Source organism: Tachysurus fulvidraco, chromosome 7, assembly GCF_022655615.1.
Source record: "Tachysurus fulvidraco isolate hzauxx_2018 chromosome 7, HZAU_PFXX_2.0, whole genome shotgun sequence".
NCBI lineage: Eukaryota > Metazoa > Chordata > Actinopteri > Siluriformes > Bagridae > Tachysurus > Tachysurus fulvidraco.
The window spans coordinates 18,298,870-18,316,955 of record NC_062524.1 but is presented as its reverse complement, the minus strand read 5'-3'; the positions used below and the strand labels follow the sequence as shown (position 1 = coordinate 18,316,955).

The 18,086-nt window shown below is 39.9% G+C and overlaps 2 protein-coding genes across 2 annotated transcripts; one reads left to right on the top strand and one right to left on the bottom strand.

The window, feature by feature from the left end:
• Positions 1 to 1,263: 1,263 nt before the first annotated feature.
• Positions 1,264 to 10,953, top strand: fbxo10 (F-box protein 10). The gene is made up of 11 exons (XM_027174378.2): positions 1,264 to 1,419; positions 1,780 to 2,408; positions 2,943 to 3,722; positions 4,752 to 4,901; positions 5,146 to 5,282; positions 5,626 to 5,696; positions 6,540 to 6,692; positions 7,395 to 7,694; positions 8,528 to 8,838; positions 9,223 to 9,404; positions 9,498 to 10,953. The coding sequence occupies exons 2-11, from the start codon at positions 1,818 to 1,820 to the stop codon at positions 9,673 to 9,675; spliced, it is 2,853 nt and encodes a 950-aa protein (XP_027030179.2). The 5' UTR covers positions 1,264 to 1,419; positions 1,780 to 1,817; the 3' UTR covers positions 9,676 to 10,953.
• A 73-nt stretch (positions 10,954 to 11,026) lies between these two features.
• Positions 11,027 to 18,059, bottom strand: polr1e (RNA polymerase I subunit E). Its single transcript, XM_027174379.2, has 12 exons — positions 17,901 to 18,059; positions 17,428 to 17,531; positions 17,267 to 17,343; positions 16,752 to 16,837; positions 16,444 to 16,496; positions 15,601 to 15,745; positions 14,879 to 14,989; positions 14,510 to 14,603; positions 14,179 to 14,309; positions 13,886 to 13,964; positions 12,738 to 12,869; positions 11,027 to 12,326 (listed from the first exon to the last, which is right to left on the bottom strand). Exons 1-12 carry the CDS (start codon positions 17,959 to 17,961, stop codon positions 12,161 to 12,163), a joined length of 1,239 nt encoding a protein of 412 aa, XP_027030180.1. The 5' UTR covers positions 17,962 to 18,059; the 3' UTR covers positions 11,027 to 12,160.
• Positions 18,060 to 18,086: the final 27 nt, after the last annotated feature.

Below are 18,086 nucleotides of genomic sequence, written 5' to 3'. Positions count from 1 at the left end.
GTTAAACTCCTGAAATTTGCAGATGCCGGCAGGAGGTGAAGTGGCTGGTGCTATGGTGCTGTCAGAACAGTCTAGATCTAAACACCCTCAAAACTGTGCAGATGATAGTGGACTTTAGGAAAGACCCCTCAACACTACTCCCCCTTACAATATCCAACAGCCCGGTGTCATCTGTGGAGGCCTTCAAGTTTCTGCACACTACCATTCCTCAAGAGCTGAAATGGGAGTGTAACAAACTCCATCATCAAAAAGGCCCAGCAGAGGATGTACTTTCTACTAAGGAAGTATGGTCTGCTACAGGAGCTGTTGATGCTGTTCTACACTGCAGTCATTGAATCTGTCCTGTACACATCCATCACCATCTGGTTTGGTGCAGCAACAAAACAGGACAGGAACAGACTGCAACGCACAGTAAAAACAGCAGAAAAAATAATTTCCAAGACTTGTACGACACAAGAACCAGAAACCGGGCAGGAAAAATCACCACTGACCCTTTGCACCCTTTACACAACCTCTTTCAGCTCCTCCCTTCTCTGAGGTGCTACATAACTATTCTTACTAAAACTGCCAGACACAGGAACAGATTCTTTCCCCAGACAATCACCCTCATCAACAACTCACCATAATTATATTCACTGCTTCATATCTATAAGTACTGCATTATCAGGACTGTCAGTCATCACATCATCTGTATATTACACACTACTGCTGCAGTATACTCCACAAAAAGCATAATAATGCACAATATTGTTATTTGCACTCCCACACTGCATGTACATAACTGATCAGTCATATTCTATATTCATATTTAATACTCATTCTGTCTATATTGTATCTCATAATCTGCATTGTCTTGTATAGTTTGCATAGTAAAGTGTTATTTATGTCTGTACTTTTGAGTCTCAAACAGCTGTAATCCAATTTCCTTGTGTGTGTCAACACACTTGGCCAGTAAACTTGATTCTGATTCTGATACCTGTGTTAGGAAAATTGATAAAGAAAAAATTTAAATAGAAATATGGAGCAGGGAAAATACTGCAAAAATGTACATCAATAAAATGAGCATAATAATAATAATAATAATAATAATAATAATAATAATAATAATAATAATAATAATAAATATATATCGTAAAGAAAAAAATTTGGTATATGTATTTGAGATTATATACGTTATTCAGAACTGAATAACTGATATGTAATTTATAAATATTTATATACATGTTGTACTGATAGAATGTAATCCACTGTCTCCGCCCCTTTGTGAGAGCTCATTTAGGCCCCGCCCACTGTTTCTGTTTCCACGCCTGTAGAAAACGGGATCAAGAAGCTCGAGGAAAACAAGGCATCTGTGATGTTTATGCGGCGCGAGCGATTCAACATTTGCCTTGAAACAATGAAGCAGCAACATAGTCGAAGGTACGTTTAACGCTATTACTGTCTGTTTGTGTGCTTATGAAGATGTTTACGTCGTATCGTTTTGATACAAAAGTTGCACTAGAAGCTTCCTGCTGCTTTTTTGGGCCATTTTTCTTTCTCATGATCGCTGACTTCAGATGAAAGATAACGGCTTTCCATTACGTCTGGATGTGATTTTTATAGCTGTAGGTTATTTTCAGGACAATATCAGACTGCATTCTGTAGGAGGTTTGGACAACATTGTGGTGCTGAAAGATGCATGATTCTAGAGTTCAATAAACAAAAACAAAACATAAAATAGAAAAGAAAAACTCCATGGTAGTGCAGTCCTGTGTTTACATGTAGGTATCTTCCTACCAGGTGATGTTCCTTCATATGCCCTAACCCCTGTGTCAGTGATGGAGGTGTCCAGCCTGCCTGCGGAGCTGTGGCGCCTTATCCTGGCCTATCTACCACTGGCGGACTTGGGCCGTTGTTGCCTGGTATGCCATGCGTGGCGGGAACTTGTGCTGAGCCTGGATAGCACACGCTGGCGCCAGCTTTGTCTGGGCCTCCCAGAGTGGCGGCATCCGAATTGGCCACGCCGACCTCACCTGGCACCGTCATCCTGGCGTGAAGCACTGCGTCAGCAAGCCCTGGCCAGTCGCACGTGGACACAGAATGGATCCGAACTCCACTCGTCTACCTGCCTGCACCTATTCCGGCGTAGGAAGGACAGGAAAGTGTGGCATGTTGGCTCTGTTCCTGGGCATGGCTATGAGACACTGAGAGGAGCACTGGCAACTGCTGGGCCATACGATCGCTTGCTGCTCCATCCAGGTATCTATGAAGAACAAGCAGAAGTGACTCTAAAAGTGCCTGTTGAAATTGTAGGTATGGGGAAGCTTGGTGACGTGGCTTTGCTGGTGAGCTTCGACCAGCAGTGCCCGACTGCTAGGCTGTGTAATTTGGTTTTGATGCCAGCCTGGTTTTCACCAGTGGTGTATAAGGTAAACAAGTACATGTACACACTTCTTCACACACAGTCATAATATATATATATATATATACGTGTATGTATATATATATATATATATATATATATATATATATATATATATATATATATATATATATATATATATACACACATATATACATATATAAATATATATACACGTATATACGTGTATATATATATATATATATATATATATATATATATATATATATATATATATATATATATATATATATATATATATATATATATACGTGTATATATACATATATAAATATATATACACGTATATACGTGTATATATATATATATATATATATATATATATATCACTGGGAAAGGAAACGTCATATTGTTGGTCAAAACAGTCCCATATCAGTATTTATGAACTGTATAACATGCAGTTCGGACTTGTCTTTTGTTTGAAATTAAACTACAAATATGAGCCAATATGAAATTTTGAGATTTGCGAAAATTCCAAAATCTTTATGATGGAATATTATTTCTGTTTTGCATTTGCCAGACATCTTCAGGTCATGTCCAGTTGGACAACTGCAACTTTGAGGGCTGTCAGTTGCATGTCAGAGGACCGGGCACCTGCCAAGCCCGCTTCTGTTCATTCGCCCAGGGAAGCTCTGCTCACTTTCTAGGTGTGGCCATCAGCCTAATGGACAGCTGTGAGTTTTCCGGTGGTGACTCTGCCTCGGTTACTGTGGAAGGCCCACCGGTTTCAGAGCGCAACTGGGCTTGTAAACACCTGGCTGCTTTGGCTAAAATGTTAACCGTCTCAACTGTGAGGGGCTCGGATACAAAAGACAACCTGGATGCAGTCAGTCCCATAGGTTCTGCCCTAGAGGACTGGACTAAACAAGACATGGACTGGGAAACTGGCTGGACCAAATTGAAACCTGTTAATGGAGGTCTCCTGTCGGGTCAGGAGGGCACGATGATCGAGGACGACAGCATGGACACATCGAGCGAATCTGGTGAGGAGGAAAAAGTAGAAAATGGAAGTAGCATGGGTTATACACTGTCCTACAAGCAGCATGGTCTTGCGCACCTGTCGGAGCCACGGAAGCCGGATTTTTCTACGTTTCCTGTGCTGTTGAGCTTAAGTGCAGAGCTGCAGAGGGACGCAGATGCACAGGAGCTGGGAAATTCGGTACAAGGATGCATACTGCATCACTGCCTGCTGCATGACGGCAAAGGGGGCGTTCATCTGTGTAACCATGCCCAGGCCAGACTGGAGTCCAACGTGTTCCGAGGACTCAACTATGCAGTGCGCTGCATCCAGTATGCTAAGGTAAGCATGAAAGGTGGACGTCAGCATTCTGACTAACCTCAATCATGCTCTGTCTTTGAATCTTAGCATAGGTCTCTTAAATTCACCACTATATTAGGAACAACTAGTCTGTAACTTTATTAAATAAGAAATGTCGCATCTTACACTTAAGGGTATGTTGTAACTGGTTGGATGTACGATTTTACTGATACAAGAGTCGTATGTAATCTTAACAGTGACATCCTAAAGTCAGAGGCATCAGGATTTATTCTATGAGTGACTCTAAGGTGTTAGTATTGATTATCATGTCTAACTCACAGGTTGCTCCTTTCTCCATTTCAGTTTTTTGGTAATATGTCAAGCTGCATTTAATTCCTCTTAATGCAAAACAAGAGGCTAGTGAAGGAAGGAGTGTTTCTAGCTGGTTTTATGTTAGTGATAACATGACTTGGTTTGTTTCACAGACATGAAACAAAGCTATAAATGTCCAAAAGGGGCATTTTGTTATACATCAGCAACTTGTTGAGTTTTTTCCTATGAAAAACTGCATCAATGTCTCACACATACATAATCATGTTTGATGATCAGAGGTCGTGTTTCCACGTAACACAGCATTTATTTAGGGTACATAGTGGTTGTCCTTGATGAAATTCTTAGCATTCTTTCTGCCCAGGAATCCTAGTGAATACTGTAGGCGAGTTGAATTCCCATAACACAAAGTGTTGCTTTTCCGTATCTCGCAAAAAAGGCATTTGAGTAAAAAAAAAACACAAAAAACTCTGCAGCAAAGCTCATTGTTTGCTCTTTTTTTGTCAGTTCCTCACCGTCTAGCTCAGCCATAGCAGAAAGTGATTATGTGTGATAACACATTTCAAGATCCCTAATAGAATCCTAATAGCGATCTTTTAGCAATGATACTAGGGTTAGATCCAGAACCGGGAAACGTCTGGCTGCTCTACAAATGACCTATTATTCAAATAGCCATTTAAGGGCAAATGCATCCTGGGAAGTCTAAGCATATTTACTGGAGGATCTCTCTTCCTGTGTTAGATGGTGATGTTGCGCAATGAAGTGAGTGGGTGCCGAGCATCTGGTGTTTTCTTGCGGCTCTCTGCTCAAGGCCTCATCGCCGAAAACAACATCCACTCAAACGGAGAAGCAGGACTCGACATACGCAAAGGAGCCAATCCCATCATCCTGGTAACTGTTAACTTCCTGCTAACATCCAGCTCACTAGACAGAAATGTGGTTCTAATAATAATAGTAATAATAATAATAACTAAAAGAAGTGTGTTCATTTTAGAAAATGCCAAAACAGTGTTACATTTAACTTATTTACACTGCATCGTATCTCCTTTTCACTTCAACTGGTAAGTCTCCTAATTTTGCATGCTTTTAATCTGTTCTGCTGCCCACCCCACAACCCCCCTTTTCATGTCTACAGTGTAACAGAATCCACAGTGGCCTACGTTCCGGGATCGTCGTCCTGGGCAACGGGAAAGGTTCCATCCGCAGCAACCAGATCTACGGCAACAAAGAAGCCGGAGTCTATATTCTTTTCAATGGCAATCCTGTGGTCAGGTAGCAAAAATCTGTATTATCTACATCTGGTTAGCTACCATAGACAAAATATACGTGTTATTCATTAAACCGCAGCGCTGTGGAACGCTCAAATATGATTAGGCTTAAGGTTTACTTACTGAAATGCTGACTGTAGGCCATCTATTACAGTATGTCAGCTCTTAATATCAGTGATGGATTGTGAATAGTCTACTAGCCAACAGCAGAGCACAATTTGATTCTTCATCACTTTGGGTACCACTTCGAAAGAAATCAAATCAATAAGCATGAATGAAAACATTAATCTACAAGGAATAATCTTTTTCCCACTCTTTTTTTTTTTTTTTTTGCATTTTTCTGTCAGCGGGAATCACATATTCCAAGGTCTTGCTGCTGGCATTGCTGTTAATGAGAATGGAAGAGGACTGATTACAGGTTTGTACAATTATCAATCCTGTCTTATTCTATACATTACTAATGTCTAATGATTGTAGAAGTGCATGACTCCAGTGTGATGGGCTTCTCTCCAAATACATTGCAAACTTCTATTTACAAGACCACCAAATAATTAGAGACCATTTATTTGAGTGGTGTGTATGCTACACAAATATACTACTGCTCGGTATATTTTAAACGTAGGCACAGGGAGTTGCCATATTTCATCAAAATGGCTATGGATGCTAAAATCTCACCTGGCATTCGAACTCTGTAAGTTTTCACAAGGTGGTAAAACTATCCAAACGTTGAGCTAATGCTGTAACTACCAACAGCTCTCAAATGTTAGCTAGCATGATAAGTTATAGTATCGTCATTTTTACTTCAGCATGTTGGTTTTTGGAATAATTAGTAATTGGTAATTAGGTGTACTTTACATCATTCACAGTAAGAGCGTTCATGTTGATTTGACGTCACTTTGCATACAGGAAAGGAACTAATGACTAAATTAAGTTGACTAGTTAAAGTTTCAAATTCAAGTTTTCTGTGACTGACTATCTGGAGATGGAGAATTAAGTTGCCTTTGAATGCAGCATAAGCGGAATGCTAGTCACAATACGGTTTGCCTGAATAAATAGATCTGTAGATCTCTTTAAAGCTGTCTGATGCTAACCATCTGAGAGAAAAAGGAGTGAGTTGAAAGTAGTTGTTTTTCTTTTGATATGTAGTGAGTGAAAATGAAACGTATTTAGTCCACGAAAACCTCAAGCAAAGTACAGATTTATTTACAGTTTGAAAACCAGACTTCCAGTAACAAACTCAACACTCTTGCTTTGCTCACAGGGAACGTGATAAGACAGAATCAGTGGGGTGGCACGGACATCCGTCGAGGAGGTGATCCGGTCCTGCGTAATAACTTCATCTGTCATGGCTACTCCGACGGAGTGGTGGTGGGGGAGAGAGGAAGGGGTCTCATTGAGGGCAACCACATCTACGGTGAGCACTTCCTTTCGCCATAAAATGCTATTTTATCCCTCAAATGGTTTTTCATTAGACATCTGAGTGACTTTATTCAATCTACTGAATGATGACAATTTCCCAGGATATATGTTATTCATTCTTACATTATTTCATTTAATACTTGGTGTAAAATTTGATGTTGATAAAACTATCTTTACTAACTAGCTAACTAAAATTAGCTAAAAGCTTGACTCTAGCTAAAATGTGTTTTTTTTTGCTAGATAATTTTTGCTTATTATTGTGAGCATTAATAGCAAGAGTCTGTCTCCCTATAACAAATATGTACTAGATTACTTAACGTTTTCCCCATGACTACAGTAGATAGCGAACTAGCTTGGGTAATTTTTGTGAGAATGGAAACAAAAGTTGTTTGTTGTTATGGATTGTCGATAGTTTGACCATTGATATACATAAGTATCTGAAAAACTGTGCAAATTGAACAAATTCTCTATCAGCTAACTAGCTGGCTAGCTATACATCATGTATTTTGATCAGTTCTTGCATTTGTACAATGTTATACAGTTACTGTATGATTCCTAGGCATATTTGGTAGCTTTAAAAAAATTTGTAGTACGTTTAAGAATACTTTAAATAATCTTAGCATCACTTATTTCAAGTCCTTATTTATGTGGTATGGAGATCCTAAATAATCAAATTCGCTCATATTTGTTCTGGTAGGCAACAGGGGCTGTGGGGTGTGGGTGATGTTATCGAGCCTTCCGCAGTTGATTGGAAACTACATAACCCATAACCGCATGTACGGGCTGGCCGTGTTTTGCCGGAAGGACCCGGCATTTTCAGCAGGCAGTGAACGAGGAGGAGGAGGAGAGCGGGAGAGAGGAGGCCAGGAGAACTTTCATGAAGAAGGCGAACTTCTAGCGTGGGAGAGCGACATGGACAGTGAAGACGAGCGATTCTCAACCCGTCGCCCAATCACTGTTGCCTTAGTGGAGAATAACTGTATAAGCCAAAATGGAGGTGAGAAATGGTGCAAATGCAGTGCTGGCTATTTCATTCTTAACTTGACTTATACCAGTAGTAGTAGTAGTAGTAGTAGTAAGTCAAGGCATGAATTGCAGTGTAACTATCAAGATGTTTTCTTACTCATTTATACAAGTCAACTCTCAACATGATGCTCCCAACACCATGCTTCACCATATATGCAGTGTTAAATCGTTGCGAAATTATTAGTGTGTGACGGAGAAACTTCTTCCAGGGTACAGGCTATAGTTTTCCTCTGAACAGCTTTTTCCATCTGCGCTATGGATATCTCCAGCTCCATGGTTCTTTCTCTGTCTAATATCCCCCATGTCCAGTCACTGAACTTTTGTTGTTTAGAACTGACTGATTAAATTCTGAATTAAAATAATAAGTAGCTAATTGGAAAAATAAAAGCACATCCACTTCCTAAGTAACATTTCATTACATTTAGGGGGCCAAACACCCAAGGTGCACTGTTAAAACCTTAACACAGTGATTGAGGATTGTCTAAGGAATATTCACACCAAATCTGGGTTAAGTGCTGCCAATGTTCTAGCACCACCATCGGGTAAAATTGTGGTGTTGTAGGCCCAAACATTTTCTAAAATGGATGACTTCATAGACAGCCCACTTGCAAATACTTTATCTGCATTTCTTTTACTGCCTCCCACATTAACAGTTTTTTTATTCGTTATCCATTTCCTTGCAGGTCTTTGCAAGATGTTCATTAAACGTTATTCTCTCTTTGTATGTTAAGCCCTGTGTCTTCACTGTCAGGTCAGAGCGTATGCTTTCCCTTTGGTTTATCATTTTGTGTCTGTTTAATGCAGCGGTGGGCGTGTATGTGAAAAGCAGTGAGGCGCTAAACGTGGTGGGTAACATGGTGGCCAGCAACCGGGCAGCAGGCGTGGCCATCGTTCAGAGTGCGCAACTGACACGACTTGTTAGCAACTGCATCCTTGGTAATGGCAGGGCTGGAATCACGGTAGACCGGGAATGTCGAGTGGAGCTCCGAGGCAATGGCATTTACGGTAACAGTTACCATGGTGTGTGCTTCCGTGGTGATGGGCAGATCATGGAAAATGACGTGGCCGGGAACGGGGCAGTCGGGATACGGCTGATAGAAAGTGCAGAAGTGAAAGTAAGCTTTGCTCTGGATTTCCCTGACAAAAATGTTATGAAATATTGTGCTAAACATATAACATGATATGACAACTTGAATAATAGGTGCTGGATAGATACTAAAGTGATATACTAAAAACATTTTATATCATACACCAGGGGTGGTTCTAGGATTTCATCTTTAGGGGGTTTTAGCCCTCAGTGACAATTTAAAACAAGAAGAGTTTTACACTATATATTATGACTACATAGTAAGCCAAAAGTTATGGTATTATTTAAAATGGCAGAAGTGAATGGCAGACCATGATTTTATGCATGATGTAATGATGCCAGTCTTGAATGTAATTTTTATTGTTTATTTATGACATACACCCTTACTACTGTATATGTGCTCTCTTTGCAGGTTCTGAGGAATCGTGTGCAGTCTTTGCGTGGTTGTGCCATCTCTGTAAGAGAGAGGGTTCGAGGTGTGATCCAGGAAAACCTGGTGTACCAGGGCTACCCTGATAACAATAAACCGCACATATACACCGACCCTCTCAACCAAGAGTGTGTCGTGCTCAGCAACACTCTGCTCACACACAGGTAAATGACACACAAGTGTGTTTGGTTGTAATAATTATGTAATTAAGTGCTTTTTTCCACTTCATTGTCCATGGTATAATTCTCAATTCTCAGACCAAACACAAGCTGGGCTCTTGAAAACCCGCCACCTCGTCCTGTCGGCAGCAATCCGCCGAGCTCTGCCCCTTCGTCGCGCCCTGCCCAGCTCGCCATCAGCATGACAAGCCGGATCACTGCCACTGTAGAGAGCGGCTGCCATAACAACGGCAGCATCTTCTGTTGCATTCTATGAGGTCACTTTTTGCACTTATTTGCTGGGAATAAAAGCACTTTTATTAGGACGTAGTCTAAATAGGTTTATCTTACTAATCGCCACAGGTGAAAATGACTTGGATATGTGTGTGGCGGTCTGGGAAAACCCATTGGATGTAAAACCTTGCGATGTTTCACAACAAATGTCATGCTTCAATTACATTTTCTGATAGCTAGGTGCTGTAGTTAAACGGATATTACTCCATGATTTAGTTTGTAATTAAATGAAGGGTTTTCCCAGGCTGCCAGCTATGTTTGAAAGATGCTGTTCCGTCACTGTAGTGTTCTGATGTGTTCATCTCAAAAGTGACATGCCAGATAGATTGTTCTTAATGATCAGAAAACGATCTTTAGTTAAAGAAATGACTTTGGAATTACAGTAAGAAGGATGTGATACCCAGGTACAATGAATTCAGATGTTTTACAGATGACCTTGCTGAAATGTTAGATTCCCTCTCACTGGTGCAAGAATTATATAAACTAAAAGCATGCCAGTAGGACAGGTTCGTGATTTTTAATCACCATGGACACATGCGTATAGTTGCTAGTTAGTCATACGTCGAATACAAAAATATATTCTTTCCACGTACTAACCATAGAACAAGCGACAACGTACAGCACTTGGTGTCTTCCTGTCCGTCCCAAGTGACAATCTGGGCCCAGAATAGTTGGTAAACAGGTGAGATGCGCTTTGGGATTTGGAGTTTTGTGGGATTTGGTTGTCCTGCAGCAGCTCTTTTGCCTGAGCAACTGACGGAACTTCGGCATAACAGGCTACACCACAGCATGAGGTGATGTTATTCAGCCACAGCATGGCCCTTTGAGGTTTATGATGCTGTGCACATTTCTGAGATTTTTCCCCCTCCTTCTCTTGCAACCTGGCAACCGCTCATTAAATAAGTGGTAGGGAAGTCATAGCTCAGTGCTTAGAGGTGTCTTTTGGATCCAATCCTGTCTCAACAGTAAATCACCCAATACACTCTTCTGCCAAACGTATGAATGCAAATGTACCTTAGTAGACAATCTATGTATTAAAACAAATTTTTTATCTCCAAGGTTTGAAATGTAACCGAATCAACCCTTCAAACTTCTCAACATTTTCTGTATTCATTTAACATTGTAAAAAAGAAACCTTTTTTTCACTCTTTATCTTAAATAGTGCAATATGTGATGTCAAATGTGCCTATTTTTATTGTATGCCTTTATTTTTTATACATGTTGTACAGCCCAAATGATAAATCCTTATGGTTAATCCTTTCGGACGTTCCTGGTTTCACTTGTGTGACATTAAACAAGGTGCAAAGGTTTGGAAAAGTTCATCAAAAATGTAATAGATTTCTGATTTCTATTTATTTTGTCACGGGAAATGTGGAACAAATAATATGAATATAGCATTGATTAAGACTTTCAACTGCCACAAATTGTTTCATTTAGTGTTGGTAGGGGGCCAAGCGCCAAAGGTGGTTCTTCTTCTTCTGGCTAGAATATCTATGGCAGCGGTGTCCAATCCTATCCACAAAGGGCCGGTGTGGGTGCAGGTTTTCATTCCAACCAAGCAGAAGCCGCACCAGAGTCTACTAAAAGCCAAGAACAACTGATTAAACAGGTGGAATCAGGTGTGGCTTCTGCTTGGTTGGAATGAAAACCTTTGTGGATAAGATTGGACACCGCTTGTCTATGGCAAGCCATAGAACCATCTATAAAGAAAATGACTAAATTTGGCACACTGAGGAGTGTCTAAGGAACATTCTGACCAAATTTGAGCCAAGTGTTACAAACACACTAGCAACACAATTGGGTCAAATCTTCAATACATAAGCACTGTTGGGTTTCTGCCAACATAGTGATTTGTGGCAACAAGTTCACTTTCATAAAAAAAATACAGAACTGGAAGTGAGTGTAGAAGAGCATACATCTGTAATAATGATCTGAACCCCAACCCTGAACACTCTTTCCAAATCATTTTCTATCAATAATAATCGTTCATATTTGCATATACAGACAGAACAACACGGAATGAATAATTCAATCTGGTCAAGTCGTCGCTTTCCTGGAAACAGATGCTCCATGGTCCTTTCGGGAAATGAGCTCTATAATGACATTTGGCTCTTGTTCTAATGAGCTGCGTGTATTGAGGTTGCAGCTGCCTTGTCGGGTATTTTATCTGGTGCTTGTGAAAAATGTTCTAGTTACAGGAAAACTCATCAAACAGACAGATTTGCACTCCTACGATCGCTCACTAAAACCTTCTGAACATTTACCGGAAGTGTGAATAGAGTCATCAGACTACATAATTTGAAGGAACTGTGCTTATTTTTTTGCTAATAGACAAACCCTTAACTTCTTGTTAACTGACATATCTTTATAAGTTTGTTTCTTTAATAGTAAGTGAAAGCAATTGAATTTGTGCTGCTATTGACTTAACAACCAACTGCTGTATGAAATGTACAACTGGTTCATTCCATTCATTTCATCTTCTTGCGTTTTCTTCTCTCCAATCGGCGTTCGCATCGTACAAGTGGGAGCTGCAGGGAGGCCATCCTGTGGTCATCCTGTAGCCCTGACTCATCCCAGCTGTGGATGGACTGGCGGGAAAGCGTGAGCCCCATGGCCTTTGCCACCTCCAGCATCCTTAAACACAAATGACATGAAATTAATTAATTAATTAATTAAATAAAATAAAATAAGAACACAGAAGCACTTTACACTGCACTTCACTGTAGACGGCGGTTAAATTTTTGACCCGAGATTTTCCTCCATCATGAATTATGTCAAAAACTTTATTTTTTCTTCACTATTTTTCCTAAAATTCTGTCCAAATGTTTAGACCAAGCAGTTACCAAGTAATCGTATACACCGTACGCTGTGGAGGTCGTTACCAGAGAAATAAGGGCAAGAATAGAAACCTGATTTGATTCACAGGTCTACGGTGTCCAAAAAAAAAACGGTACCAACAGTGCTGTGGTATGAATAAATGACATCCCTATGTCGCAATAACGAGCTGATAAAAAGCAAGACATGTTCAGGTGTGTGAAAACTGACTTGGTTTCACTGATACACAGGTCTCTGTGCAAGAGTGTGAGGTCGACTTTCTGGTCTGCGATATGAAGCAGCAGAGCAAGGCAGTGGGACGCGATCTTGGTGACTGTCGTAGCCGTCACTGTACTCCTCAATCTGTGAGAAAATCCAGAGAAAAGGAGGGAAAAACAGGGTCATACGAATTATAAAGGAAATATATACTGTATTTTCTATGCATTATAAGCTGAATAAATGTTCAGCGTTAAATACTCTCTAAATCATGATAAGGTTCGCTCCAAGGAATATCAATACCATTATTAACATTGATATAATCTTGTGTTTAATTTGTAATAATAATCGTTTTGCTTTACTATGCATCATACCATTATGCTCTGGCTTCCTAAAGGGTTCTTTGGATAGTGAAGAGTTTCGAAGCTGTGTCTACATGCTACACTACACCAATGGTTAGTATAAATAGTGAGTGGTTTGTTTAATCTACAGAAAAATCACTTCATACGCTTGCAGCTTTTCTTTTTTTGCGGAAATCAGGTGCTGATGCTGGATGAAAAATCACGTTCGAGATGGCCGACGACACTCCGGTGGACGAGACTTATATATGAGCCCAAATTGTAGGATTTAGTTATAGACGTTTTAAAAAAATTCACAGTATTCTGCTGAAGCTACCGAAGAGCAACGAGTTACATGCTTTTAACGTCGACTGTGAAACAGCTTACGCTATCGGTTAGTAAAAAACAGTTAGTGTTCCGTTTGAGACGATACGACCCATCTAACACTCGTACTCTAGATGAAACAGTTCATGGTGTGTAGTGCAGTACGTAATTTGGGACACAAGTTCTACTTGGAACCTTCTCTCAAAGGGAAAGCTTGTTCTTAGACCCTGCATAGTTCCCTTTAAGGGTTCATTTAAAAAAAAAAAAAAAAAACCCTTTAGAGTGCCAAAGCTCGAGAAGGTTTTGGTTTCTGGGAAAGAGAAACTTATTTTTGTACAGCACTTTTGCCTAAATTCCAAAATTAGGACTTGCAGCTTTTATAGCAAATGAGCACAGGATGTATTTTAATGACAATACATCACATTCCATGTCTTTTACAATAGTCTGCCATTATATACAAAGCTTCTGACATTTCTACCAGAGTGTCGAACTCGCACAAACCTTCCTTTATCGAAACTCTCCACCGTGAAGCTCCTCTGTACTTTCCTGAAGATAACCTGTGGACATTCGTTCTTGCCAACTTCCAGAAACAAAGACACAGAAACGGATAAAACATCTTTGTATAAGGAAAGTGCGTGTTTTGTCTATATGTCCATTGTGTGTGTGTGTGTGTGTGTACTATATATATATAGTTTACATTTTCCACCAGCTCTAATACTCCTGGACCAAGAAGGTGCGATAGTCAATCATTTCTTTTAGACTGATAGTGTATGTGATGAAAAGCCAATACTCACACTTGCGGTCCAGTTTTTTAGTTTGCGCAAGTCTGATGAGGTAAGACAGGTACCAGGCACAGCGCGCTTGTCTGTCTCGAGCTTCCCCCTCTTTGGGAAGGCTTTTCAAAATCTCCTCCACAGTCTTGGGTCTACAAAAAATAAAAATAAAAAAAAAAGGTTAGTGAAGTGAAAGTAAACAGTATATGATGGAGTAAATACTGAGTGAAACAGAGACCACAAAAATGAATATCTACTGTGGTTTGTTACGATCTAATGCATTTTGAAGGTATAATCGCTACCAAATGTGTCACCATGACTAGAGACAAAATGTTCATGAATCTCATCTTACAAGAAGTCTTCTTTGTCCGTCTGGTCTTCAGAAGCAAGTCCTGCCATTTTCTCTCCAAGCTGCTGGAGCAGGTTAAACTCGACTGGAGACAGCACTAATATGACATTTAGGAACTTAAAGTAAACATTCAAGTCATTTTCAGTTATATTAATTAGTATACAACAGAGAATCCCAAACTAGAGGGTTTTTTTATATATGATGTGATAAACATGCTAGGGCTTTAACCCAAATTGCACACTTAAGTCCTTGACCGTTATTGAGTGCTAATCCTGAACAGTTTTCCTATGGCTGAGTGACGGTTTACTGGAGCTGCAGTTTTGGACATTGTATTTGTTTTTCTTCTTTCTATCTTTAGCTTAAGAAGGATACAGCCATCAAAGGGGTAAACGTCCTCACGATTAGTTGCGTCCTTGTTGCAGGGAGGGAGGAAGAGCGTGGATTCGGACAGAGCCTGTGAATCTGCTACTTCCTGCTGTAAGGCTGAGAGAGAGAGAGAGAGAGAGAGAGAGAGAGAGAGAGAGAGAGAGAGAGAGAGAGATGCAGAATGAGTTAATGAATGTAGAAAACCTGTAACGTACATAATTCCCAGTAAGTAAAGCTCATAACTACAAAACTACTGGAGTAAGTAATAAATATTAAGCATAATTATCTGTGTTTTTAATAACACAGGAAGATTTTAGTAGATATATTCAGATAATGGATCATAATATTTAGCAACTTGTAGATGGCAAGGACATGGTGTTAGAGTGCATGTGCTTTCTCGTTATTTTTATTACTATGTAAGGAACATGTCAAACCGTAGCGACGTGCTGTTAAAGTGAAGGGTTTTATTCCTCTTACACAATCATGACCAACAATTGGATTTTTTATTTATTTATTTTTAAACGGAAGAGCAATGCGTTATCATTTCTCTCCGTTCTTCATAGATTAGTTCACTTTCACTATTAGGCTTAAATTGCGCATGTTACTATAGAAACTTATATAAGCCTGTGATTCTGGTCGAAGCCTGGACTACATATCAGAGCCAATGTCTATTTTTCCACTTAAATGTTCGCTAAGGGGTAACATCACTTTTTTTTTTTTTTTTTTACCTTCCAGTCCTTTCTGGTCTATGACGTCGCCGGCGGCGCGAGCCACAGCTTTCTGCAGCGTGTCATTGCCGACCTCGTTCATCCTTCTCGAGCTCAGCGCACGCTTCTGCTTCGTCGTGCCGAAAGCCTCGATGAGATCATCCAGCTGCAAACACGCACAAGTTTGAATTCCATCAATATACGCATGAGAGCAAAAATTGACATACCCTTAGGATTAAATGGAGAGAGAAGGTTAGGTTTCACAAAAGCAACGCAAAATATCAGTTTTCTCCGTCTCTAGATATTTCATGAGAAACCTGAGAGAACCTGAACTGCCTCGAATCTCCTCCATATAACATGTATAACACCATTGTTCCTGGCACACACTTGTCTCTCACACAGTGACAATTCACATGTATAGTTACAAAATTTTACAGAGATCAACATCTTTGAAAATCATAACTAGCAAACATTTCTGCAGCGTCTTCACACGATTTCGTTTTGTTTTTGCGATTTCATATGAACGCAAGATCAAACAAACCCTGTGAGATTCGGAGGAGCTTGCAATTTTTCTAAATTAACACAGGCTTTCTGCTCATTTTTGGCAATGCGTGTCATGTGTTCTAATCACTACGCGCAGTTAGCCAGAGCCTTCTACGAATCTACTACCAATTCAAGTAATTTTCCACAGAGAAATCAACCATCACAGACATCCAAACAAACAAACAAAAAAACTTGACTGACCAACGATTCAATGAGAGTTGAAGACCTGTTACAAATGCTCATAAATCCTTTCAGTCAGATTCAATGGGTCAAAGCTGAAAACTTCATAGAATCGTTGAAAGTACAAACACACTGCTTTACCTTCTCTCTGTAGGTCTTGCTCTCATTTTCCTCTGAATTTTTTGCTGTTTCGCCTAAAACAAATCAGACAAAGTCACATTTACGATGTTATATTACTTTTTACTCTTTTTCCCCCTCAAACAAAATCCATTTAACAATAAATATGTACAGTACAGGCGGAGTCAGCTTCAGGTTCCGATGTTGGACTAATTGATTGGAATGATCCCAAAAGAAACATGTAAACTATTCTCTGAAAATGAGTTAACTATTGTTTTTAATCCAGCTTCTATAGAAAGCCATGTGGTGCTTGTGTCAGGTTGTGTGTATACCTGGTATGATGGGCTGCAGGTTGAAAAGCTGAGCACTCTGCACCTTCATTTGCATGGTAGTTTTGTCCAAGATGCCAACGAAATAACTGAGGAGTCACGGTAACTTCATTACCACGTGCCAAAACGTCCAACAGTAAAAGCAAACAAACAAAAAACTGATTCACAACATTCACCAGTTTCAGTACAACTCAGTTGTGTACTGAATTGTGTTATCGTGAAAGTGGACCATCACTTCTCTGTCTACATCAAGCTGGCAAGAAAAGGTTTTTTTTTTCTACACATCGTGAATGTGTACTTAATGTATAGGTTTACAATTAACCTCAAACAGGGGTCATTTATACGCTGAGATTTTGAAAAGTCTTCCTAATGAACAACGCTGAATCCTTTAAAGACATCAAAAACAAAGAATCCGCATGAGGTGACTGCTTATAACGTTAATAAAACTTGACTTTGTAGTTCATTAAGAGTATGTTCACCTCCATCTTGCTCCTTTCAGAGATCAAAACTACACATACTTGCACAAGGTGTTGCACTGTAAGGAGCCTGGGCCAAAGTTGCTCCCGACGTACGACAGCCGATCAGATTCTCCTACCTGGAATACACAGAGGCGTGTTCAGTGTCCAGTAGTGCTCGTATGTACGTACAGAACATCCTGGTTTCCATTCACAATCATTACCACGATGCGCCTGCTTTTCTTTCTTGGGTTTTCCTCATCACAGTGCTTGAAGAGCCGGAAGTTCAGCTGATCTGCGTTTTTTACCTGTCCATTGGAAAACTTCACTAAAACGAAGAACGTATTTAAATAAGAGATTTGTTATTTAATGACATTGATAACATACTACTTTGTAGTCCAGGCCCCCCCCCAACTAGCAAGTCCCCTTGTGACGTCAGAGTGGCCCCTGTGACGTCAGAGCTGCACACAAACACAAAACTCTGAGGAATAACAAACTCTACAATCACTAAAACACATTAGAAATGAAATGATTCAATGTGTAATCTTATTAATTACAACATTATACAGTGATATTGCCAACCCACGTGGGTGTAAAAAAAAATTGTGATCCTCTCATTTTTTTGTACTAAATTTAACCCAAACACAAAGCCTCTAACCCGTCGTACAGATTACATTAATTATATGACTCAATTCACCAATAACAGCTTTTTCTTTCCCGGCTTCTTCACACGATTTCCACGTGCAGGACGCCGCCATTGCAGCTTGTTATTGTAACGTCTTCGCGCCTCAACAGCGACACCACAAGGTGACCACGAGAATAGAATTTAATATCAACCAAGAGAGGTCAGTTTTCTAATAATACTCCCTCCTTTACACAAGTA

Bases quoted from the DNA above. Each gene is read 5' to 3' on its own strand.
- fbxo10 (XM_027174378.2), top strand. From the start codon at position 1,818: ATGGAGGTGTCCAGCCTGCCTGCGGAGCTGTGGCGCCTTATCCTGGCC. The intron at 3,723-4,751 runs GTAAGCATGAAA...TTCCTGTGTTAG, and splicing joins GCTGCATCCAGTATGCTAAG to ATGGTGATGTTGCGCAATGA. The intron at 9,405-9,497 runs GTAAATGACACA...CTCAATTCTCAG, and splicing joins AACACTCTGCTCACACACAG to ACCAAACACAAGCTGGGCTC.
- polr1e (XM_027174379.2), bottom strand. From the start codon at position 17,961: ATGGCGGCGTCCTGCACGTGGAAATCGTGTGAAGAAGCCGGGAAAGAA. The intron at 14,604-14,878 runs GTATCCTTCTTA...ATGTCATATTAG, and splicing joins CGTTTACCCCTTTGATGGCT to TGCTGTCTCCAGTCGAGTTT. The intron at 14,310-14,509 runs GTAAGATGAGAT...TATTTTTTGTAG, and splicing joins ACGGACAAAGAAGACTTCTT to ACCCAAGACTGTGGAGGAGA.